The sequence below is a fragment of the Hemiscyllium ocellatum genome, chromosome 37 (genome assembly GCF_020745735.1).
Source record: "Hemiscyllium ocellatum isolate sHemOce1 chromosome 37, sHemOce1.pat.X.cur, whole genome shotgun sequence".
Lineage (NCBI taxonomy): Eukaryota > Metazoa > Chordata > Chondrichthyes > Orectolobiformes > Hemiscylliidae > Hemiscyllium > Hemiscyllium ocellatum.
This window is the reverse complement of record NC_083437.1, coordinates 6428121-6453296: the sequence shown is the minus strand read 5'-3', so window position 1 is coordinate 6453296 and position 25176 is coordinate 6428121. Positions and strand designations below refer to the sequence as shown.

Genomic DNA, 25176 nt, shown 5'->3' with positions numbered 1-25176 from the left:
TTGCTGCAGTGCTCCAGTGAAACTGAGTGCAAGCTGGAAGAACAGTACCTCATTTTGCACTTGGGAACCCTGAAGCCTTCTGGACTGATTATTGCAACACCAGGTTGTAGCTCAACAGGTTTATTTGGAAGCACTAGCTTTCAGAGTGCTGCACTTTCATCAGGGGGAGCAATGCTCCGAAGGTTAAAAATCTCACAACACCAGGTTATTGTCCTACAAGTTTATTTGGAAGCACTAACCTTCGGATCGCTGCTCCCCCTGATGAAAGTGCAGCACTCTGAAAGCTAGTGCTTCTAAATAAACCTGTTGAGCTACAACCTGGTGTTGTGATAATAAGTCCAGAAGACTTCAGGATTCCCAAGTGCAAAACGAGGTGCTGTTCTTCCAGCTTGCACTAAGCTTCACTGGAGCACTGCAGCAAACCTGAGACTGAGATGTTGGCCAAGGGACAAGGGTGTGTGTTAAAGTGGCAGACAACTGGCAGCTCAATATTGGGCAGAATGTAGCTGTTCTGTAAAGCGGTCACACTTTGTTTCCCCCAGTGGAGAGGAAACCACAAAGTGAGCAGCGAATGCAGTAGACTCGATTGTGGGAAGTGCAGGTAAAGTGCTGCCTCACCTGGAAGGTATATGTTTGCGCCCTTGGGTACTGAGGAAGGAGGAGGTAAATGGGCAGGTGTTAGACCTTCTGTGGTTATAGGAGAAGGTGCCATGGGGCTGTTGGGGAGTGTTGGGAGTGAAGGAAGAGTGGACTAGGGTGTCCTGGAGGGAACGGTCCCTGCAGAAGTGGACAGGGGAGGGGAGGGGAATGTGTGTCTGGAGGTGAAGGAAATGGCAGCTGATGATCCTCAATGTGGCAGCTGGTGGGATGGTCGGTAAGGACAAGGGAAACTCTATTGCTGTTGTGTGAGGGAAGAGAGGGAGCGAGGGCTGAAGTGTGGGAGATGACTCAGACCTGGTTAAGGCTCCTATCAATAATGGTGCTGGGGTATCCTTGGTTGAAGAAGAAGGCAGACATTTTGGAGGCACCGTTATGGAAGTTGATATCATCGGAAAAGATGCGATGGAGACAGAGGAACTGGGAGAATGGAATAGAGTCTTTATAGGAAGCAGGGTGTGAGTATGTGTAGTCAAAGTAACTGTGGGAGTCAGTGGGTTTATACCGAGGATTCCCCAGCGCCGCTGTTGCCGCGTCCCGCAACCAGGTGCGACAGGAGCATCTGCATTCACCCACCTCTTTAAAACCCTTGAATGGAAATTCTCTGGTCTGGTGATGTCTCACTCTGTTGTGCCATTGTCACTGTTACTTGGCTTCTTTTAGCTTTGCTGATGTCTATTGTTGACGTGATATGAGTTTCCATGGAATGTTTCACATGCAGATCTTTTCCTGTAGTGTAAATATTAGTGCAAGAAAACTTATTCAATATAATTGTCACGCAGTTGTTAGCACTGATGTCATCATTACTGCATTGGGGAACCAACATGGCTCCTAACCACCCTGACTTCCCTAAAAATGAAATAGTAGTGGGATGATTTTACTAAGCTATTTTTCAACCTCCTTTTTGTAACTTGCTATCTGTGTTACATTATTGGCATCACACCTTCTTACAGACCGGCTCAGTCTTTCCTCTTGGCTACATGTATAGTGTAGAGCACAGCTGCCCATTACCCAGAGCCCTGAACCAGATTTATTCCTCAACTAATATTCTCAACAGATTGACTGACTGTGAAATTCAGTTTTATGGTGCTTAGCAGTTTAATGCTTTGGGTAATGTTTTAATTAATAAATGACCATTTGCAACAGATGGCCTGCATTTAGTGCAGGAATAATCTGAGAGACGTGTGTGTGAGAGACAGTGCTATACAGAACAGGCAGGTTGGGAGATAAGGAGAAAGTGAGGACTGCAGATGCTGGAGTTCAGAGCGGAAAATGTGTTGCTGGAAAAGCGCAGCAGGTCAGGCAGCATCCAAGGAGCAGGGGAGGGCTTCTGAAGAAGGGCTCATGCCTGAAACGTCGATTCCCCTGCTCCTTGGATGCTGCCTTACCTATTGCGCTTTTCCAGCAACACATTTTCAGGTTGGGAGATAAGTTAATGTGCAATGTTAATACAGTGCAAGGACTTTTTTTTCTGATGTCAACTGCTGTTGCAAATTTTCTGTTCTGTCCGTGTGCTCAGCAGTATGAAGGAGCCCTCTTTCGCAACCCCAGCTCATAGGTTAGTCAGCGATTACCATGGTGCTCAGAGTTTGTGGCAGTGCCTAGTGTTTGCCGAGTTGCTGAATTCTGCAGGGACCGCTGCTCTGGATGCGAGAGCAAGGGCTCTGAAGACTCTTTCTCCTGGACATGGTTTAGTTGCAGTTCTAATATGGAAGGGCAAAATATGTTCAGCACAGGCTTGGAGGGCCGAAGGGCCTGTTTCTGTGCTGCATTGTTCTTTTGTTCAAAATTGCAGATAGAACTTGGGCAACAAAGAAATGGCAACGCTGCTCAGTAGGATGTTCAAATACAAAAACATGAGCAGACATAGAGGTAGAAACAGAAAATAGGTGCGGGAGTAGGCCATTCGGCCCTTCAAGCCTGCACCACCATTCAATACGATCATGGCTGATCATATAATCTCAGTATCCCATTCCCACTTTCCCTCCATATCCCTTGACCCCTTTAGCCACAAGAGCCACATTCAGCTGCCTCTTGAATATACCTAATGAACAGCTTCTGGTGGGAGAGAATTCCATAAGTTCACAACTCTCCGAGTGAAGAAATTCTTCCTAATTTCAGTTCTGAATGGCTTATCCCTTCCTTTTAGACCCCTTGTTCTGCACTGGCCCAACATCGAGAACATTCTTCCTGCATCTAACCCGTTGAGTCCCATCAGAATTGTATTGTATTTCTGAGATTTCTCTCCACCCCACCTCCCCCCCCCACCCCACCCCACCCCAAACAAAACCCATTCTTCAAAATTCCAGTGAGTACAAACCCAGTCAATCCAGTCTCTCCTCATATGTCAGTGCTGCCATCCCTGGAATCATTCTGGTAAACCTTCGCTGGACTCCCTCAGTAACAAAAATGTCCTTCCTCAGACTAGGAGACTAAAACTGTACACAATACTCAAGATGTGGTCTCACCAAGGCCCTGTATAATTGCAGCAAGACATCCCTACTCCAGTCCTCACTGAAGGCTAGTGTGCTGTTAGCTTTCCTCACTGCCTGCTGCACCTGCATGCTAACCTTCAGTGACTTCCACCATGACACCCAGGAATCAATGCACCTCACCTTTTTCCTAAATTGGCACTGTTCAGATAATAATCTGCTTTCCTGCTCTTGCCGTCAAAGTGGGTAACCTTGCATTTATCTACTCAGCCTTTGAGCCTGCTCCACCATGCAGGAGGAACATGACTGACTTTCCTCCGACTTTGCTTTCCAGCCTGCTCTTCACATTCTTCAATTCTCTCCCTCGACCTTAATGGTACCTCATTGGGGAGAGAAGGCCAAAGATTCAAAGTCTCTAAATGAGAAGGTTTCTGCTCCACTCATTCCTAAGCAATCAGCTCCTTTTCCTGAGAGTCTGTCGCTATGTTCTTGGTTTTTCAGCAGGGAGTTCAATGCTGAGCTGTATGCCATCATTAAATTAGAAGGCAGTGTGGACTTTGAAAGCTATCTGCATTATCTGTACAGTCACAACATGCAGTGGGATTAGAGTGTCTGCTTTAAGATCTAATGAAGTTTGAGCTCATCATCTAATCATTGTATTACTGCTGTGTATGTGTGTGGTGGGGGGGTGGGGGGGGAGGAACATTTCATCAAATGACCATTTTGTGAAATGTATCTACTGGCAGTGAACCACTTTGGGATGTGCCCGAGTGTCAAGCTTGCAAATGGCACCTACCTATCAGCAAGTTCATCCCTTTTTGATTTGTTTTTCCTCTCCACAGTCTTGCTCTCTGAGAATGTGGTGCATCATCTTCCATTTGAGAGTTGTCCCGAAAGAGTTTGGATTTGTGAACTCCTTCTTGTGCAAGATGTCAGTTTGATCTTGTTCACTAGTAGCTGCTGTTAAACAAAAAACATATTCATCAAGAGCTCTGTGGGTCATGTCCTGATGATATCCACTGGTTATTTTCCATGGTTCAATTGGTCTCACGTTTAAAAAATTAAAGATCTGGTACACTTCGTTAATTAAGATGTGGGCTTGAAACTGCAGAATCTAGTGTTTGTGACGGATCTAAATTTTATCAAGCTTGGGTGTTGTTAAATTTCAAAATATAATAAGGTTTCACCACACATTTGGACAATTTTCTAAGCTTTTCGTGTGGTGAATGCACTGGCAAGACGCACCAGTTGGTATTAGTCACTTGATTACTTTGTTCCTTGTGCCTATAATATTGTATAGTCTGAGTGCTTGGTATCTGTCTTGGATATCTCTAATCTTCTACAGTGTCCAGTTTTCTAGTTGTTGCATTAAATATTTTCGATCTCTTTTATAAAATCTGGCAGTTTCAATTCATATGGGTTGTGGATTGAGGAGACTGAATCCAACTGAATTGATTGGAGAGAATTTTGTTCCATAACCATGTGATCAAGTCATGATGGAATTTACTTTCTGCCTTTTAAAATGTCTCTGTAGCAATATTTAGCTGTTGGTGTTATTAAACTTCTCTGACTAGACCTTGCTGGAGTGGTGTTGATAGTAAAAATAGAGCAGTCAAATCATATACTTCCATCGTCCCCAACTTGAGGGAACTGCTGGCTTCAAAAATTGCAGAACTGGAGAGAAATGAACAGAACCTTGGATAATGTCTGATTATGATTTCTGCCAATATCTTACGAAAGATATCACTCTCTGTCTGGAGAACTCCCGCAGATATCCGATTTGTCCATGCTCCTTAGCATCACAGCAAAATGGCATCTTGCAAGTATGTTGTTAAGCTCACTTTTTAAGGGCTATGGTGCTTTCCCTGTATTTGAGAACAAGAGTGTTATCTTTTCTCCTGTCTCCCTCCCTCCTTCCTATTTCAGAATGGTGGTTAATTACCCTGCTCCACCTCCTCCAGTCAGTCTCCCACTCTCCTTTCAATTCTGATGCACTTAAATCTCTTGCTGCAATCCTTTTTTTTTCTTTTACACTTGGGCATTCCTCTTTTTCAAGTTGGATTTTGGTCTATTATAATCAGCAACAACGAACAGCATTCTATCTGAGCTGCTCACCTGCATGGCTGTGCTATTGGGAAGGTGGGAGACAGCCCTCTCTCATGCCATCTCCTTTAATCACTGAGGATGCTGTCCCTCCTTTCTGTAATCGCACCTCCTTTACTCATCTCTCCACATTTGCCCCTTCATATTAAGTGAGCAGATCATTTCCATCTTTCTGTTACACTGCTTCCTCTAACACTCCCTAATGTTCAAGTGGAATTGGTCCATTATCATCCATTGACACATCCAGCTCAGGAGTAGGTAGTTGTTCCTCTCCTCTTGCTGCTTCTGCCCATTATATAACCATGCTGGTTTACAACATTCTTCAAGATTCTTCCTTTCAGTTTCACGCTTGATTTTGTATCACACAACACTCCACTGCATTGACCGAAAAGACATTCATCCTGAAATCAACCTAACTCTGCTGATTGGATATATGAAGTCTTGACATACTGTCCCTATTTACCTTAAAGTTCTTATTAAACTAGACAGTATCCATTCCCTTTATATCATTTTAAAATTTTCATCTTCAATTCTGCAGCTCCTTAATATAAGTAACATTCACTCTTGCAGCCTAACCTTCTCATTAAATCCTCAAAGATTCGGGTATTGTCCTGTATGCTACTTCCCAGGACATCCATATCCTTCGTATCTGTGGGCTTTCATGTATAATGTGGATATCCCAGAGTCCTGTTTATACCTATACCATTACCATGTACAAGATGAACAATGATCCCTAAATTTTTTTGAGAAGACACCCTGTTTATTTTAATGCACTGTATGTTTCAATTTCAGAATTATAAAATCATTACAGTGTGGAAGCAGGCCATTCAACCCATTGAGTGCACACTGAGGAACATCCCACCTGGACTCCACTTCTCTCCCCCCACACTGAACATTATCCCTGTAAGCCTGCATTTCCCATGGCTAATTCCCCCTAGCCTGCACACCTTTTGGATTGTGAGAGGAAACCTACCAGACACTGGGTAAAAGTGCAAACTCCACACAGACAGTTGCCAGAACCTGGAATCACACCAGGGTCCTTGGCACTATGGGGCAGCAGTGCTAACCACTGAGCCACTGTGCTGCCCTAATTTGTTTTAGCACAGCTTCCTTTTCTTTACAGGAGGCTGTGTTTGTGTGTGTGTGTGTGTGTAAAGTTTGGAAAGACCAGTGCTCTCCTTATCCTATGCTCACTCATTTATTATTTTTTTCTTGTTCCGCTATCAAACTCCACCCTGTGCACTATCATGGTGTCTTGAACCTCTGAACTAAACCTGCATTGTCAGCATTTAAATGTTACCTGTTGAATGCAGGAACATTGACCCAAATTCTTTTTTGTAAAAAAAAACTTTATTTCTGGTACTTCATGTGAAAATCAAGAGTGTCTGTATTGAATAAAAATGTTATGTATTTCCAAGGAGCTCAATACCACATCTGGTTTGATCCTATCAGTTGCTGTACAGTGACTTGGTAAGACCACACCTGGGGATCAAATGTAGGTTTGGTCATATTTTACCCAAGAAAAGATGCTCCCAGGTAGGGGAGTCCAAAACTAGAGGGCATAAGTTTAAGGTGAGAGGGGAAGATCTAAAAGGGACCTAAGGGGCAGCATTTTCACCCAGAGGGTGGTGCCTGTATGGAATGAGCTGCCAGAGGAGGTGGTGGAGGCTGGTACAATTACAACATTCCAAAAGGCATTTGGATGGGTATATGAATAGGAAGGGGTTAGAGGGATATGAGCCAAATGCTGGCAAATGGGAATAGATTAAATTAGGATATCTCATTGGCATGGATGAGTTGGATTGAGGGTCGGTTTCTGTGTTGTACATCTGTGACTCTGCGTACTTGCCATTGAGTGAGTGCAGCAAGAGTTCACCACAGGCTCTTAGTGCCATGAACAAGTCACCTAGTAAGCTAGTCACCTCAATGCCCATTAATCCACCAAACACTTCCCATTCCCCTATGCCCCCTAACTCCCCTTGAGTGGCATGACAATATTGTCATCAGTCGACAGTTTCCATGTGGCGGGCATTATTGCTCGTTATACTTGTTAACAACCCAACTTGCGACAGGCCTGTGATCTTGTGAAACTCTCAAACTATCTGTCAGGAAAACCTGATGTGGAAATCAGTGGGAGGGTTTTTATGGGTTTAACCCTTTTCTTTCTTCAAAGAAGCTATGTGTTGGACACTGGGTACCATCTCCAGACACACTCTGTAGGCACTGGCTACAGGCACCTCATGTCCACAAGCATTGGCATCTGATATATGCCAAACCCTATGAACATATCAACTCCAATCCACTGACAGGATGCTTCTGTACATCAGCATGCTTCCCTAGTATCTGTCACCGTAATACTGCAGCTAGCACATTGTGTGCTGAGGGGACGCACAGCTTAGGGACTGTACCAGGCCGAATCTCCAGAATCTTCACTCTCACTCGTCACATTCAGTCACTCTGGACCTACCTGGATGTTTTACAGCATCCCTATCTTGATGTGCCATTTTGCACTTTGCCCCTCAGCTAGAAATACACGGCTCATTTTATTGATGTCTTCCTGTGTCAAGGAAGCCTGTGTCAGCGGGGCTTTGGTCCACTGCACTGCAGTGTGATAGCATTCCCTCAGAATCTGGCACAGTAAGTAAAGGTAGCCTCTGATACCAATCTGCCTCGGGATGTTAGAATCGGGGTCATCTCCTCGGGGTGAGGAACCAGATGTTGAGCAGTACACTTTTTGGTCTACTGTGAGCTATTTTGCTCCTGGAATGAGAGAGAGGCAGGAATTCCAGGAGGTGGGGGCGGATGGCAAGTGGGGAGGTGTCTTGAGCATGTGAGCAGGCAGCGCAGGACAAGGAGGATGAGTGATGTCGGGGGTTGGGATGATAGAATGTAGATGGGGATGATGTGTGCGTTACTAAGTTTTTGGAGCATGATCCTTTGTATAGTTAAGGCACGGAGTGTGAGAAGATGGGGCACTTTAGCTGGTGGAATGGAGAAGGTTGTTGACCTGACCTCCTACAAAGCACAGCATTCCTCCAGTCAGCTGAGACTGCACTGACCTGGATGGTAACTTTGGACCAGGCTGGTCAGGGTCTGGTGTCATGTCCTTCACTGCTAGGCCTGGAGAAAGATGAAGTCCCACCTCTGCACCACTCTGTCCAGTCGAACCTCCAGAGCCCCCCACTCGAAGCAGGACAAGACTTTTAATTATTCCCTTTTTCCAATCCTCCTGGTATGCCATTTGTGGCAAAATCTCAGGAAGTGTGCAGGACAGTTCCGGAATGATGACTGCTTACTCGGGTGCAAATTAAGCTTTTAAAGATGGTGCCAGTGCGAGGGATCCTGGTCAATTCTGGAACCTTCAGTGAGTAGTGAGTTGTTCTGGGAACAGTTTGTTGTAAGATTGGGTGGAAATAGGGGTGTGATTCTTTGGTGCGAGGGCTGCCTCAGCAATGAAACAGCTTAGTGAGTGTGGTTAAGGCATAGTTTTTTAGAGGCTAAAGGTATCAAAGACTTGAGGAGAGCGCACAAGTATGGCTTTGAGATTGGTCAGTCATGACCATGTTGAATGGCAGAGCAGACTCAATGGGCCAATTGGTCCACCCTCCTCCTATTTTCAATGGTTTTATTCTCCCTATAATATCTGATAATTCTCAACTACCTAACAGCAAAACTGCTCTGAAAATCTAAACTTTTTTGACAAGTTGTCTGAGATTTTTGATTAGTTTTCAATATTTTTCTGGAGTCAAGCCACACGATATGCTGATCATTTTTGAAAGATTCTGTGTGTCCCCATTATTTAAAATTCCTGTAATTTTTAAAGTCACATTATTGTAAACATAGTATTATTGACTACCAATAGATCTGACCACATTCTGTTGTATTCAGTGAAGTCCGAATGTGAGGCAACCTCTTATTTTTCAGTTTTAAAGCTATTGAGAGTGTGATGCTTTCCTCCAAGAACCTATATTTTTAAGCTTAGAGGATGCAAAATAAGAAATCCTACAAGACTGTTTTTGTCATAGTCTCTGAATAGCAATGATATACTGTGGAGATTTGAAAAAAATCATGTAATTGTATTTTGTGTTCCAAAGATGTTTCTGTCATACTTGTCAGGTCCGCGCCCCCCTACAACCCACCCTCCCATCCTGGTACTTTCCCCTGCCACCTCAGGAACTGTAAAACCTGTGCCCACACCTCCTCCCTCACCTCTATCCAAGGCCCTAAAGGAGCCTTCCACATCCATCAAAGTTTTACCTGCACATCCACTAATATCATTTATTGTATCCGTTGCTCCCGATGCGGTCTCCTTTACACTGGGGAGACTGGGCGCCTCCTAGCAGAGCACTTTAGGGAACATCTTCGAGACACCCGCACCAATCAACCACACCGCCCCGTGGGCCAACATTTCAACTCCCCCTCCCACTCTGCCGAGGACATGGAGGGCCTCCTTCACTGCCGCTCCCTCACCACCAGACGCCTGGAGGAAGAACGCCTCATCTTCCGCCTCAGAACACTTCAACCCCAGGGCATCAATGTGGACTTCAACAGTTTCCTCATTTCCCCTTCCCCCACTTCACCCTAGTTTCAAACTTCCAGCTCAGCACTGTCACCATGACTTGTCCGGACTTGTCCGACTTGCCTAACTCCTTTTCCACCTATCCACTCCACCCTCTCCTCCTTGACCTATCACCTTCATCCCCTCCCCCACTCACCCATTGTACTCTATGCTACTCTCTCCCCACCCCCACCCTCCTCTAGCTTATCTCTCCACGCTTCAGGCTCACTGCCTTTATTCCTGATGAAGGGCTTTTTCCCGAAATGTCGATTTCGCTGCTCGTTGGATGCTGCCTGAACTGCTGTGCTCTTCCAGCACCACTAATCCAGAATCTGGTTTCCAGCATCTGCAGTCATTGTTTTTATCTTTCTGTCATACTGTTCAATGACACAGAAGGAACCTCTACAATCGTACAGTATTATAATATGTAGGAACTACAGCAAATCTGACACTGGAACATGGTCAATAAAAGGACAATTAGAAATGTCAGATGCCCGAGTTGATCATTAACTGATATTTTGCCATCGCCACTACAGGTGCAATGTCATTGTTTAAACAGCTTAGTATAAAATCTGACCCTGGGATCCAAAGTATAACAGGATTATTTGGCAAAGAGAAATAAAGGCTTTTTGTTTCCTTTTTAAAATGAGACTTCTTGTTTTAATTGCTCATGAAGGGGAGAGGTTTCCTTATCAAATGGTTTTGTTTTGAATCAGTGCCCAGTGGCATTTAGTTTTCTTTGGGACAATGGGTTCACTCATTTCCATTCGCCCTGCTCCCATGTACCTGGGCCTGCTTTTGAGAACTATGACCAATGGGCAGAGAGCATTATAACAGCAACACTTTCTCTTGTTGATGCTTCCATGTTTTTTCAAGTTACTGAAGTGGTTCAATCCCATTTGAACTGGGATACCGTCTGTTTCTGAAGCAGATGGATAAACCCTAGGTGCCACTCTTTCAGAGCCCACATTGTTTGTACCCAGTGCAATTGTGGGCAGTTATTTTGGGCATTGAGAGAGTGTAGTGTAAATTCATTAGGACTGCTTTGGGAAAGACACAACTGCTGCCTCACAGCGCCAGGGACCTGGGTTCAATTCCCACCTCAGGCCACTGACTGTGTGGAGTTTGCACATTCTCCCCGTGTCTGCGTGGGTTTCCTCCGGGTGCTCCGGTTTCCTCCCACAGTCCAAAGATGTGCGGGTCAGGTGAATTGGCCATGCTAAATTGCCCATAGTGTTAGGTAAGGGGTATATGTAGGGGTAGGGGTATGGGTGGGTTGCGCTTCGGCGGGTCGGTGTGGACTTGTTGGGCCGAAGTGCCTGTTTCCACACTGTAAGTAATCTAATCTAATCTAATCTAATGGAGTAAAAGAAAAACTTCAGGACATCCATATGAGTGAAGAAGCCCAGGTGATGTTTTAGTGATTGCTTTTAAAATTATGCAAAACTTTGAGATGTGTAAGACAATTCTATTTCCTTCAGTTGTTGAATAATGAAGTGGGAGAGTTGAGGTTGGACTTGAAGTTTCCTTAATTGCTGTGAAAATGATGCCCAGTGGGGTCTTGTCACAGTCTTCCTTGGAATTTATCCCATCACCAAGTTTGGCCATTGCATGTCCAGTTCATAAGCCTAAGTTACTTGTGTAAAAGGTGTTCCTGGCAGTAATCCTTGTGGGACACCATCCTCCACCGTACGTTTCACAAATCTGATTGAGTGTCTTTAATGCCTCTGCTGTTCTGTTGTCAGCTTGCTATCTACTCCACTACTTGCCACTGAGCACTTTGATCCCCATCCACTTCTGTAGGTTTTGTTTAAACATTCCACTTTTTAATAACACTAGACTAATAGAAATAGGAGCCACGGGGAGAGTTGATTTGATTTTGTGTGTAAATGTTAAATGCCACGTACTCCATGTCTACTGAGTCATCCACCAGATTGTGTTTTAAGAGGGTGGTGGTTTGTTCCAGGCTGTGTTCACTCTCTTGACCATAGTAACAATGGATTCTAATGTGTTTATTGTGTAAGAGCTGTGAGCATTGATAACAGTTCAAATCATTCCAGGATTTGATTATAGTGTAAGTATTATTACTGAGGTGTATGTCTGTCTGTTTATTTTTTGGGCTTCTTTGTGAAGTAGAATCATTGACTAAGAGTGAGAAGAGGCTGTTTAAATGGTTGGGTATTTATCTAGTTCTTGCCAATGGAGCTAACCTTTTGTTAGGGACCAGGAATAATGACTGATTAAGAAGCTGGTGAGGCTCTAGGTTTCCCTGTCGGATTGCATCACTTTGAATGGTTTAAAATGTGAAATTCTTATTCATGCTGCATTCAGGTATGAAGACGGATTGTACCAGAATGTGTGGAAATATAATTTTAAACACCAGTTGAAGCAATACTGGGTTATAAGGCACCTCTGGGGTGCAGTCAGGAACTCACTACAGCCTCCGATAATGAGAGAGTGGGGTTGTGCAAATGGGTCATAAGAGAAGGAATAGGGAAAGGTAGCTGGCTCCTTTATAGTTACAGCATTGCTTCAGTAGCTTTTTGTTGCTGTGGGTGAGGTTGGCACTGGTAATCATAGTACCCTGAACTGTTGTACGCTGCTCTGTTTTCCTGCCTTCCACCACATAATTTCTTATTACATCTCCAGTCTCTGCCCAGGTTCAGCTGAAAGCACTTGCCTCACCTGAGATCTTGAAGTGTGTAGCTAATTGTTGTTCACCAATCCTACATCTTGATTAGATTACTTACAGTGAGGAAACAGGCCCTTCGGCCCAATAAGTCCACACTGACCCTCCGAAGAGCAACTCACCCAGACCCATTCCCCTACATTTACCCCTTCACCTAACACTATGGGCAATTTAGCATGGCCAATTCACCTAACCTGCACATTTTTGGACTGTGGGAGGAAATCGGAGCACCCGGAGGAAACCCAGGCAGACACTGGGAGAATGTGCAAACTTCACACAGTTGTCCAAGGAGGGAATTGAGCCCAGATCTCTGGCGCTGTGAGGCAGCAGCGCTAACCACACTGCTGGTGATTATATGGTGATTATTTTCCAGAGATCAATAGATTCGGGATCGGTTCCTGAGGATTGGAGGGTGGCTAATGTTATACCACTTTTTAAGAAAGGTGGGAGAGAGAAAGCAGAAAATTATAGACCAGTTAGTCTGACCTCAGTGGTGGGAAAGATGCTGGAGTCTATTATAAAGGATGAAATTACGGCACATCTGGATAGTAGTAACAGGATAGGACAGAGTCAGCATGGATTTATGAAGGGGAAATCATGCTTGACTAATCTTCTTGAATTTTTTGAGTATGTAACTCTGAAGATGGACGAGGGAGATCCAGTAGATGTAGTGTACCTGGACTTTCAGAAAGCTTTTGATAAAGTTCCACATAGGAGGTTAGTGAGTAAACTTAGGGCGCATGGTAGTGGGGGCAAAGTACTAGATTGGATTGAAAATTGGTTGGCTGATAGGAAATAAAGGGTAGTGATAAACGGCTCCATTTTGGAATGGCAGGCAGTGACCAGTGGGGTACCGCAGGGATCCGTGCTGGGACCGCAGCTTTTTACAATATATGTTAATGATATAGAAGATGGCATCAGCAATAACATTAGCAAATTTGCTGATGATACAAAGCTGGGTGGCAGGGTGAAATGTGAGGAGGATGTTAGGAGATTACAGGGTGCCCTGGACAAGTTAGGTGAGTGGGCAGATGCATGGCAGATGCAGTTTAATGTGGATAAATGTATGGTTATCCACTTTGGTGGCAAGAACAGGAAGGCAGATTACTACCTCAATGGAATCAATTTAGGTAAAGGGGCAGTACAGAGAGATCTGGGTGTTCTTGTACACCAGTCAATGAAGGCAAGCATGCAGGTACAGCGGGTAGTGAAGAAGGCTAATAGCATGCTGGCCTTCATAACAAGAGGAATTGAGTATAGAAGCAAAGAGGTGCTTCTGCAGCTGTACAGGGCCCTGGTGAGACCACACCTGGAGTACTGTGTGCAGTTCTGGTCTCCAAATTTGAGGAAAGACATTCTGGCTATTGAGGGAGTGCAGCGTAGGTTCACTAGGTCAATTCCTGGAATGGAGGGATTACCTTACACTGAAAGAGTGAAGCGACTGGGCTTGTATACCCTTGAGTTTAGAAGACTGAGAGGGGACCTAATTGAGACATATAAGATTATGAAAGGATTGGACACTCTGGCAGCTGGAAACATGTTTCTGCTGATGGGTGAGTGCCGAACCAGAGGACACAGCTTAAAAATACGGGGTAGACCATTTAGGACAGAGATGAGGAGAAACTTCTTCACCCAGAGAGTGGTGGCTGTGTGGAATGCTCTGCCCCAGAGGGCAGTGGAGGCCCAGTCTCTGGATTCATTTAAGAAAGAGTTGGATAGAGCTCTCAAAGACAGTGGAATCGGAATGATCAGCAATGATCACATTGAATGGCAGTGCAGGCTCGAAGGGCTGAATGGCCTACTCCTGCACCTATTGTCTATTGTCTATTAACCACTGTACCACCGTGCTGCCCTTAACTTCAATAAGTTCAGAGCTGCTTAATGTTAGATTTTGTTAATATACCATTGTTAATGAGGGTCTCTCTGCATTTATGCTGACTTTGACTGATCAGTCCTCTACGGCTCAGAAAGCAGTCATTCAGTCCATCAAACCTATGCTGACCCTTTGTGGAATAGTCCAGGCTGCCCCATTCATTCACTGTGTCATAGAGTCAGACAGCACAGAAACAGACCCTTCAGTCCAACCAGTCCATGCTGACCATAATCCCAAACTAAACCAGTCCCACCTGTCTGCGCTTGGCCCATACCCCTCCAAATATTTCTTATTCATGTTCTTATCTAAATGTCTTTTGAACATTGTTCCGCAAAATGGGTAGAGTATTTGCGGATTGGTAGGCAGGATGTTAGAATTTGATATTTGGAAAATGATTGGGGGGATGTGTGTATGGGGGGAGATTGCATGGTCCCTTTTAAAAGATGTTTTTTCTCTATGCTTAAAGATTTTAAAATTGAGTGGCAAGCTGTTGCACACAAAGTTTGCAGATGCTCAAATTGAAATATTTGTATCAAACGGCAAAGTAGCATTTTTATCAGGACAATAGATTTTTAAACTTTAGCCAATTTAATTTAAACCAGGCACTTGAAGACTAAGGACAATTTAGATTTAAAACTGATGGTTTTGACAACCTAGAACCAATGCTATTATAGTAAATCAAGGGTATAAAAGAACAGGGCCTTGAAAATTGGCAGAGAACAAACTGTACTCTGAGTAACCATTATTTGACTAAAGTTACAGCAGCACTCTTAGCTGATATTCTTGACACATAAATCTCGTGGAGAGAGACATTGATGATGCAAGAATTCAAAGGAGGAGATCTTCTTAAAAGATCAGCAGAGAGGAGGTGGAGCATTTGAGAGACTAACATGTTTTTGTATTTTACATAAGTGGGGCTTGTATTTATTGGAACAGCATACCATTAGAATTCTGTTTTATTTGGGAATAGTTAGTTAGAGGGGAATTGTTCAGTTTGTTAGAGGTTCTGTTAATTTGTTCACTGTTGGAGTTAGATACATAAATTGTTACTTGTTGAATTATAAAGTGAGTGAAAGGATTTAATTTTGTTTAACCACTTCCTTATAACAGTTTGTGGGGCAGGAGGGGTGGTGAGAGGTGGTTTTACCACTTTCACATTTATTCTAACAGATTGAGGCCAGGCAAGCCTCTCTGGTGTTTTTTTGGATTTAGTTATTAAAGGAGGGTCAAGCTCTGCTTCATAACAGTTGTAACTGTAACTGCATCCATCACTTCCTCTGGAAGTTCAGTCCACACACAAACCCTATCTTTTTCTAAATCTTTGTCCTTTCACCTTAAAAGTATGCCCGCTAGTCTCGAAATCCTCCACCCTAGTGAAAAGATACCTGCCATTCACCTTACTTATACTCCTTATGATTTTATAAACTTCCATAATGTCACCTCTTAAACTCCTTGTCCTTGTAACCTTGCAAGTTTATTTCTCTTTAGTGCTCATCCATTGGGTCCCAGATCTCATCTGCACATCCCTCACTCTCTCTCTTTTGCCTTAAAAAGATTTGAGTGTACTCATCTTTGTACCATTTAATAAAGGAGACAGCCTTTCCTCGTGTACCTTATCCAATCCGTCACAATCTTGTACACCTCAATCAGATTTGCTCTTGCTGTCTCATTTCTTTTGCTGTCAGGAGAAACATACCAACTTCTCCAACCTAAGCCTGTGTTAGAAGCTCATAATCCCCAGAAGGTTCTCATCAGCCTCCTCTGCAGCCTCTTGATGACCCTTTGTAAAGTGTTGTGTTCCGAATTAGATGTGGACTAATCAGAGCTTTAGGAAGGTCTAGTATCAATTCCCTCCTTTTTCTTGTTTTTACTGAATGCTTCTATCTATGCAAACTTGGGCTTCATGTATTTTGCTAACTGCTGGTTTAATCTATCCTGGTACCTTCAAGGTGCTATGCATCTCTTCCTGACTTTGTTTGGAAATGCCATTCAGTCTCTACTGCTTCTCCCTTTCCCTTCTGCAGTATCCATCATCTCACACCTTCCATCTGCCACTTGTGTGCCTCATTATGCTTCTGCATCCATTTCTTCTTGCAGTCACTTAGTTATCCACACACCCATATTTGGATTCATAAGCAAATTTTAGAAGCGTATTTTGTGTTCCAATATCAAAATCATTTTACTTGGACTGAAAATTTATGGTCTGAACATTAAATCTTGTGGAGCACATTGCTCTCCACCCTCCAGTTTTCAAACAACTTTTTATTGTGACATGTTTTCTGTCTTCCATGTTTCGTCTGTCAGAACTAGTTAACACTCTTCAATGCTCCAGCCTCTCTCTGTACCTTGGGATTTAGATGAGTTACCATCCAATGAAAAAGGGCAAGCTGGAAAGATTTGGAGTAAAAAATATGACCTGTTGGTGGGGGTGGGGTGGTGGGTGTGAAGTCGATTTTGAGAACTATAGAGGAGAGTTAAGGAAAGTGTCAAAAGTTTGTAAACTGGAGTTTTAGTCTTAAAAATGAGGGTGAAAATGTCGTTAAGTGGAACATTTACCTGATGGTGACTCTCCTGAAATAAGATTAGATTACTTAGTGTGGAAACAGGCCCTTCAGCCCAACAAGTTCACACCGACCCGCCAAAGCGCAACCCACCCATACCCCTACACCTAACACTAGGGGCAATTTAGCATGGCCAATTCACCTGGCCTGCACATCTTTGTGATTGTGGGAGGAAACCGGAGCACCTGGAAGAAACCCACGCAGACAATGTACAAACTCCACACAGTCACCTGAAGCGGGAATTGAACCCGAGTCTCTGGCGCTGTGAGGCAGCAGTGCTAACCACTGTGCCACCGTGCTGCCAGAGCAGGACTGTTTGAATTTTTGGGGTGGGAAATGATGTATTTTGATGCAGTAAGCAGCTCTGTGTCAGGATAGCATCCAGCTCTATTGGAAGAGGGACATTGAGGGCTAGAATTGGCCTAGAAGCTCTAGGTGAAAGTCCTAGAAACGGTATTGTGCCCGGTCTGCTGGTTTCTCTGCACAACTGGTCACTCTGATAAATCGTCATTTGTCTTCTAGAGTGATTTTATTAGCCACTTGGTGGGGAGCTGGGCTTGGTCAGGATGTAATTGTGGGATCCACCCTCTCTCTGCTGCACTTTTCAGAAATGACCTGTGTAACTTGACTGTGCTGACTGTCTGTCTGATTGACTTCCTCACTCTCACTTACTGATACTACTTCAATGTTTTCCAGATCCTGCCCACCGTGTGCTCAAGTCTAATGAGCCTCCAGTGTAATTTCAGCACCTCGAATCGATGTAGTGAGTCTCTGATTCTTATCTTTTTTTTAACTTGTTTGGCAATTTCTGTGAAGAGAGACCAAATCAATGCTGAGATTTACCAACTTGTTACTGGATAGGCTGGGACTTCTTTCACGAGAGCATAGAAGTTTGAGGGGGTGACCTTTTATAAAGGTTTATAAAGTTGAGGGGTTTAGATAAGGTGAATGGCTAGTGTTTTTTCGCTTGGGTGGGGGAAAGGTGGGTCTTCAGGTGAGAAGAGAAAGGTTTTTACAAAGACATGAGGGACAATGTTTTTTTTACAGGGTGGTTCATGTGTGGAATGAACTTCCAAAAGAAGTGATGGATGGAGGTGCAATTACAACATTTAGAAGACATTTGGATAAATAAATGGAAGTTTGGAGGGATATGGCTCAAGTGCAGACTGATGGGACTAGTTTGGTTTGGAATTATAGTTGGCATGGACTGTTTGGACCAAAGGGTCTGTTTCCACGCTGTATGAGTGTGACAGTGCTCCAGCTTGTTAGTGAGAAGATTGAGACTTTGAGTCCCAACTTGTGCTCAGTCTGACCAGGTTTTTTTTTTAGATTAGATTAGACTTACAGTGTGGAAACAGGCCCTTCGGCCCAACAAGTCCACACCGACCCGCCGAAGCGCAACCCACCCATACCCCTACATTTACCCCTTACCTAACACTATGGGCAATTTAGCATGGCCAATTCACCTGACCCGCACATCTTTGTGACTGTGGGAGGAAACCGGAGCACCCGGAGGAAACCCACGCAGACACGGGGAGAACGTGCAAACTCCACACAGTCAGTCGCCTGAGTCGGGAATTGAACCCGGGTCTACAGGCGCTGTGAGGCAGCAGTGCTAACCACTGTGCCACCGTGCCGCCCATTAATGTTGCTGTGTAGCTCTGAGCGGATGCTGTATTATTGGGGGTACCATCTCTCAGCAGGTGTTCACCTGAGCTGCTTCTGTTCCCTTGTAAAAGGCTTTATGACACCATATTGAAGGAGAGCAAAGGTTTTCTTATTATCTTCTGGACAATATTTATCTCTCAACCAACAATACTTGAACTAATTATTAGATCACTGTCTTGTTTTGATTTCCTTTCCTTCATGGGGTGTGGGTATCATTGGCAAAGCCAGTTTTTAGTGTGCACAGAAACATAGAATCCTTACAGTATGGAAGTAGGACAATTGGTCCATTGGATTACACAGACCTTTATGACCCCTACCCTCTGCCGTAACCCTGCATTTCTCATGGCCAATGCACATCTTTGGACTGTGGGAGGTAACTGGAGTACTCAGAAGAAATACAGGTGAACAAGCAAACTTCACATAGATGGTAGAATCGAACCTGAGTCCCTGACGCTGTGAGGCAGCAGTGCTAGCCACTGAGCCACCGTGCCACCATCCTGCATCTAGTGAATGCAGTACTTCAGTGGGCAGTTAAGAGTCAGCCACATTGCTGTTGGTTTGGAGTCTCACACACAGGCCAGACCAGCTAAGGACAGCAAGTTTCCCTCCCTAAATGATATAAAAACCCATCTGGTTCACTTACAACAATTGAAATTGGTTTCCAGGTCACCATTGTGAAGACTAGCTTTACATTCCCGATTGATGAATTGAATTGAATTTGAATTTGAATTTCTATAGCTGCTGTGATAGGATTGGATGAAGGAGCAGTGCTCTGAAAACTTGTGATGTCAAATAAGCCTGTTGAACTATAATCTAGTGTTGTGTGACTTCTGACAATGTCCTTATCCAAGCTTCAGGAAGTTGGCTAACAAAATAGTCCTCTGGGAAAAATGGATCCAGTTCAGGACCATTATATGAGAGAGTCCTCATTGAACTGAGATCCAAGGGTTCAAATCCCGGCCCCTCTCTACCAGTGACATCACCATCGTCGTGTGTGTGTGTGTGTGTGTGTGTGTGTGTGTGTGTGTGTGTGTGTGTGTGTGTGTGTGTGTGTGTGTGTGTGTGTCACATGCCCTCCATTGCAATAGTCGCTATTAGTGAAGTACTACATTACTGGCTGGAAAGTCCTTTAGAATAACCTGTGACAGTCAGCAATATAAATGTAACTGTCTCAGTTTATTATTTTGGTGATGCTTATTTTCTAGCTGTAGAACAATTTTAAGCAATTTCTTTAGCATAGATCAGTTTTAGACCTGAAGTCACTGAAGGAGACTCTGTGAGTTGGACTTATTAGGAAGATAGGAACAGGGGTAGACCATGCAGCCTCTCAATATCAGTTTCCTGGGAGATTCATTTAATGGAAGTTTCTGACATGGGCGTGTCTGGGGATTTTGTTACTGGGAGAAAACAGTGTGACTGATAGATGTATGTCTCTTCCCTCCTGTCTCAGATGCGAATGGTGTAAACAATGGGGTTATCATCATCCCAGTGATCCTTGGCTTCTCGTCTGTAGTTCTGATCATTATTGTCATCTGGAAGACGTGCAAGATGAAGAAAGAAAAGGAGCGTGCTCCAGTCATACTGCTGCAAGGTGGGTGAGCTTTGGTTTTTTTAAATTTGAAATAGTTTATTTTGTTTTGCATACAGTACTGGAGGATCATACCATTCAAAGCGTGTAAGGGTAATAGAACAGAGCAAAGAATACAATGTTACAGCTGCAGTGAAGGTGCACAAAGAGTGAGATCGACATTAAATTTAAAATTTGAGAGACCCCTTCAGAAACCTAATAACAGCAGGGAAGAAGCTGTTCTTGAATCTGTTAGTATGTGTGTTTAAGTTTTTGTATCTTCTGTCTGACAGAAGAGGTTGGAATAGATTGTATTGAGGATGGGGGAGAGGCTGCCTTCTCAGGACTGTGAGAAATATTTATCTGAGATCAAATGATTTCAGCATTAGGTTTAATGTCATGAGTGCTCAAGTACAAAGTACATGAGTACAATGAAATGTGTGCAATGATACCACACATCTTAAATACAAAGTACCTAGGTATAAATCTTAGTTACTAAGCTAAACAAGGTATGAAAGTAGAGAAATAAGGAGAAAAGCTAAAAGTTCTCCATTAAGTTCTTCGTTGTATAAATTTAGAAAGATAAAGAAATTAAGTTTTAAAAGATAAACATTACAGTCCTTCTGTAGCCAGCAGTTGCTCCATGCTGTGGGCTTTCCACACATGGTCGGTCTCTCGCTGCATTGCAGGGTTCTAGATCTGTGACAGGCTGACCAGACCGGGCTGTGGGCCGCAGCCCACCACCCTCTCTGCTCTGGCCCACTGACTGCTGAGGTGCATGTGCAGATAGTAGAACGTTTGGAACCTCTTTCTCCTTTTCACTCCTGTCAAGCAATGGACTAAGCTGATCATACCTGAAATGGTGTACTTCCCATTTTCAGGAGAATCACCTTTTAAGGAGTGATAAAAACATTTGCTACTTGGCCTATACTTTGTTGTCATCTTTATTAAAGAATCCTCAAATAATGCAGAACAGAAGGAGACTATTCAGCCTATTATTATGTCTGCGTTACTCTTTTTAACCAGTGATCTAGTCAGTCCCACCCTGTCTAGTTCTTTCTCCATAGCCCTGTAGTTTGTTCCATCTATTTCTGATTCCCTTTTCAAAGCTTCCATTGACGCTGTCCCCTGTAACCCGTCAGATGTTGTGTTTCAAATCAAATGAGGTTCTTTTTTGTTCAAAAAGAACCCTCTGCCTTACAGACTCTGATGTTTACAGCATAGAAGGAGGCTATCCAGGCCATCGTTTCTGTGGCAGACCACATTCTGACAATAGTAAACCATCTCTGGCCCCACAGCCCCCAAGGCTCTGGGAATGTATCAATATCTAAATACTGCTGGAATGTTCAGAGAGTTTAACTCAACCACTCTTTCAGGCAGTGAATTCTAGACCCCCATAACCCTCTCCGTGAAAACAATTGCTTTCTCTGGCTTCCACCTCATACCTTTTTAAATTTCTGCAGTGGTATACTGCCATTAAGGTGCCTCAATTCACATCTGGTTCTTTTTGTTAGTCACCTTTTAAATCTGCGTCCTGTAGTTATTAGCTCAACAGCCATGGAAACCATTTCCTTTTATTTGCTTTAACTAACCCCTTCATAATTTCAAGCAACTCTACCAAATCAGCGCTCTCTACTTTCTCTGCTGTAAGGAGAATAACTTCTGCCTCTCCACTGATCTCTCATCCCTAGAAACTCTCGTGCAGTTCCTAGAATATAGTGTCCAGACAGAGTACACCGGAGCTTTTGTATATGTGGGCCAGATCTTCTCCACCCAAGGGGATCTGAAACGTAAGGTGTGCGGACTCTCAATTCCTCAGTTGCCAGGCAATTCCTGCTATCGTCTATCTTTTTCCTTTCCATTTTGTAAGATGACCCAACATGCACTTAGTGAGATTGGGTTCACCATTTGAATCTTTTCTATAAATTCAGATTGCTATTTTCCCAGGGTTCCTGAAGACTGTGGCAATCCCACCAGGTAAGTCAATTTGTGAATCTTGTGGGAGTCCTCCTATGGAGTTAGGATTTGTTTGACAGGTATGTCTATAACGTCCCACCAATCCCCCAATCCATCTTCCCAGGCACACCACTCTGCTCCTTCCACACTTTTGTGTATCCTCCATTGCTATTTTTCCAATATCCACTATAATGGTAACCAATAAGCCATATAAAGACACTGACAAGTCTTTGAACTACTCCTCAAACTGACACACAAAGCCAGGTTTGAAAATTGTCTTTGCAAAGTTCTCCTCCTAAAAGTGTTAATGAAACAGCTGTATTACTAATGAAAATAATTCTCAAAATATCTCCTAATTTTGATCGTACAAACACATCGCAATGAAAAATTCCACAAAAAGAAGAAAAACAAGAATTATTATTGCCTCAAGTGTCAATCAAACAAAGCTAACACTTCTCTTTGTAACTGTAAACATTGCTTCTTTGGTTAAACACCTTATCTTGGAGTTTGGCTGAATGTTCATAATGAGACCATCTGCCAAGTGTATGGGCAGAAACAGACTGAGCAGATGGCCAGTCATCATTAGTTCCAAATCTTCAGTGCAATTCTGAACACTGCTGTAATTCTAGCTTAATGGCACAGTGGTGACTTTCCAAGTTGCTGGTCTGTGGATGCAACTATATCCTTGGAATAGTTACACAAATACAAAATATTTAACAGAGGGCAATGAAATTAGAGTTTTATTGGATAAAATGTATTGGTCTAACTTCCATTAGGCTGTACAAGAACAAATATTGCATCAAGGGGTGCACAGTACATGATTAACACATCAATTACAATTAAGCGATTAGAAACCCACTATACAGTGTAACCACTTGCACTAAAATGTGATATAAGGAATGGGCTGATTTACCATTTTCACCAACCTTAGTTTTACTCTGGATTAATCTAAAGTCTCATTTACAAAGGAAGCCAAATTCACCAACTCAATGGACCTTTGTCACTCATTGTATCATAGACATGGGGAGCTGCTCCTTATTGTAATGGAGGTGGTCACTCATGAGGTTACCATTCCAATAGGCACTGACTGGCTTTTCACACATCATTGGAAGGATTATGCTTCAGGTCTGGTGTTAGTGATCATCTGTAGAGATGGGATGAATGGAGCAATGCAGCCACACACAATTTCACACTCCATTAATATCCAAAATTGAAATTTTTAACAAACTAATGATCGAGGACATCATGGCCAATTGTTTTCTTATCTTTGTCTGCAACACTGGAGTAAATTATAGAAGGTCTACCTTTATTGCAGACCTCCGTTGTGTGTGAGATTAAGAAGGTAGCTGATACAGCCAGCTGTAGATGTATAAATCAAGTTAAGATCACATCCTGCCCTGGTCTGTATTAACTTGTCGTCCTGATTGGCTGCAAATGTTTCCATAGAACATGAGCTGAATTTCCTTTATTGAGAGAAAGTGGGTCATCTTTGAACAATGAATGGGTCGTGAGTAACTGGGACCTTCCCAATACTGGGGCTTGGTGCTTCTGTCAATCTGCTGGGCTGTGCTCATTTCAAACACTCACTGAACAGTCAGTGTCTTGGAACCACTGCAGCTCGCCGACTCCTACTGCTCACACGGGTACCTTTTCAACTGACTGCATCACACATGAGGTGCGATTTGTCAACACTGAGCCCAACATGTCACTGTGTCTTTGACAGAGTGTCTTCCCCTAGGATGGGGGGATTTCAAGACTACGGGACACATTTTTGAAGGTGAGAAGAGAGGGATTTAAAGACATGAGGGACAAATTTATTTTTTTACACATGTGGAATGAACTTCCTGAGAAAGAATTGGATGCACATACAGTTACGATATTTAAAAGACTTTTGGATAAGTACATGAATAGGAAATGATTTGGAGATGCCAGTGTGGGACTGGGGTGTTCAAAGTTAAAAATCATACAACGCCAGGTTATAGTCCAACAGGTTTAATTGGAAGAACACTAGCTTTCGGAGCGTCGCTCCTTCATCAGGTGATAGTGGAGGACTCAATCCTAAGACACAGAATTTATAGCAAACATTTACAGTGATGTAACTGAAATTATACATTGAAAAATACCTTGATTGTCTGTTGAGTTTTTCATCTGTTTGACCACCATGATAGTTTCACTTCTTTCTTGTGTTAATCACAAAACTTTTTTAATAATATATGTTTATTAAGAAAAGATAGATTTTAAATATTACAACAAATACAAAGCAATGCAATTCAAAACAGTACAAAACTAAACCCAAATAATAAAAAGAATTCTCCAACCCACCCTCCTATACGAATGCATAAACATATATAGAGAAGTATAAAATTTAAAAAAAACTAAACTAGCTATTTAACTAACTAAATAAATACCTAACAACAAACAAATAAATAGTAATAACTCAGCCCAGCCAAACAAAACACTCATACATTCACAGTTCCTCCTCCCTGGATATTGGACTCATGAAACACAATCGTTATGGCTATATAAAAGCCCTTGTTACTGTGGCAGATAAATCTGTGTCCAGGTATTTCAAAAAGGGTTGCCATATCTTGTAAAAAATCTCAGTTTTGTGGTGTACCATATTTGTGAGAAAATCCAGGGAAATATGTTCCATAACAATCTTCTGCCAACCCGACAGGCCTGGGGGGTTTCTGATATCCAACCTAGCAAGATATTCTTCCTTGCACAGAATGTAAGAATATGGAAAAGTCTTTCCATATGCGAGCCTGCAGGCAATACAATGGGTAGGCCCAAAAGGAGCAAAATAGAGTCCTTCTCCACCCCTACACCTAAAATCCTCTCCATTGCAGCCACCACAGCACTCCAGTATGTTTGAAGCCTGTCACAAGACCAAAGACAGTGGGTAAGAGTACCCGTACAGACCTTGCACTTGGGGCATGCTGAAGATACCTCTAGTTTAAATTTTGACAAACGGTCTGGGGCTAAGTGGACCCTGTGGAGAACCTTCAACTGTAAAACATGGGTCCTACTGCAAATTGATATCTTCCTTGCATTCTCCCAAATATCCTCCCATGCCTCTGAAGAAACTTCAACACCCAGCTCTCTTTCCCAG

At 43.2% G+C, this 25176-nt stretch overlaps 1 protein-coding gene across 1 annotated transcript in view; it reads left to right on the top strand.

Moving 5' to 3' along the window:
* Positions 1–25176, top strand: part of si:ch73-206d17.1 (tyrosine-protein kinase STYK1) — a 103500-nt gene that overhangs the window by 25479 nt on the left and 52845 nt on the right. The window contains exons 2-3 of the mRNA XM_060852260.1: positions 17570–17636; positions 19992–20132. Coding sequence (XP_060708243.1) covers positions 17597–17636; positions 19992–20132 — 181 coding nt within the window. The 5' untranslated portion in view covers positions 17570–17596. The remainder of the gene's footprint in view (positions 1–17569; positions 17637–19991; positions 20133–25176) is intronic.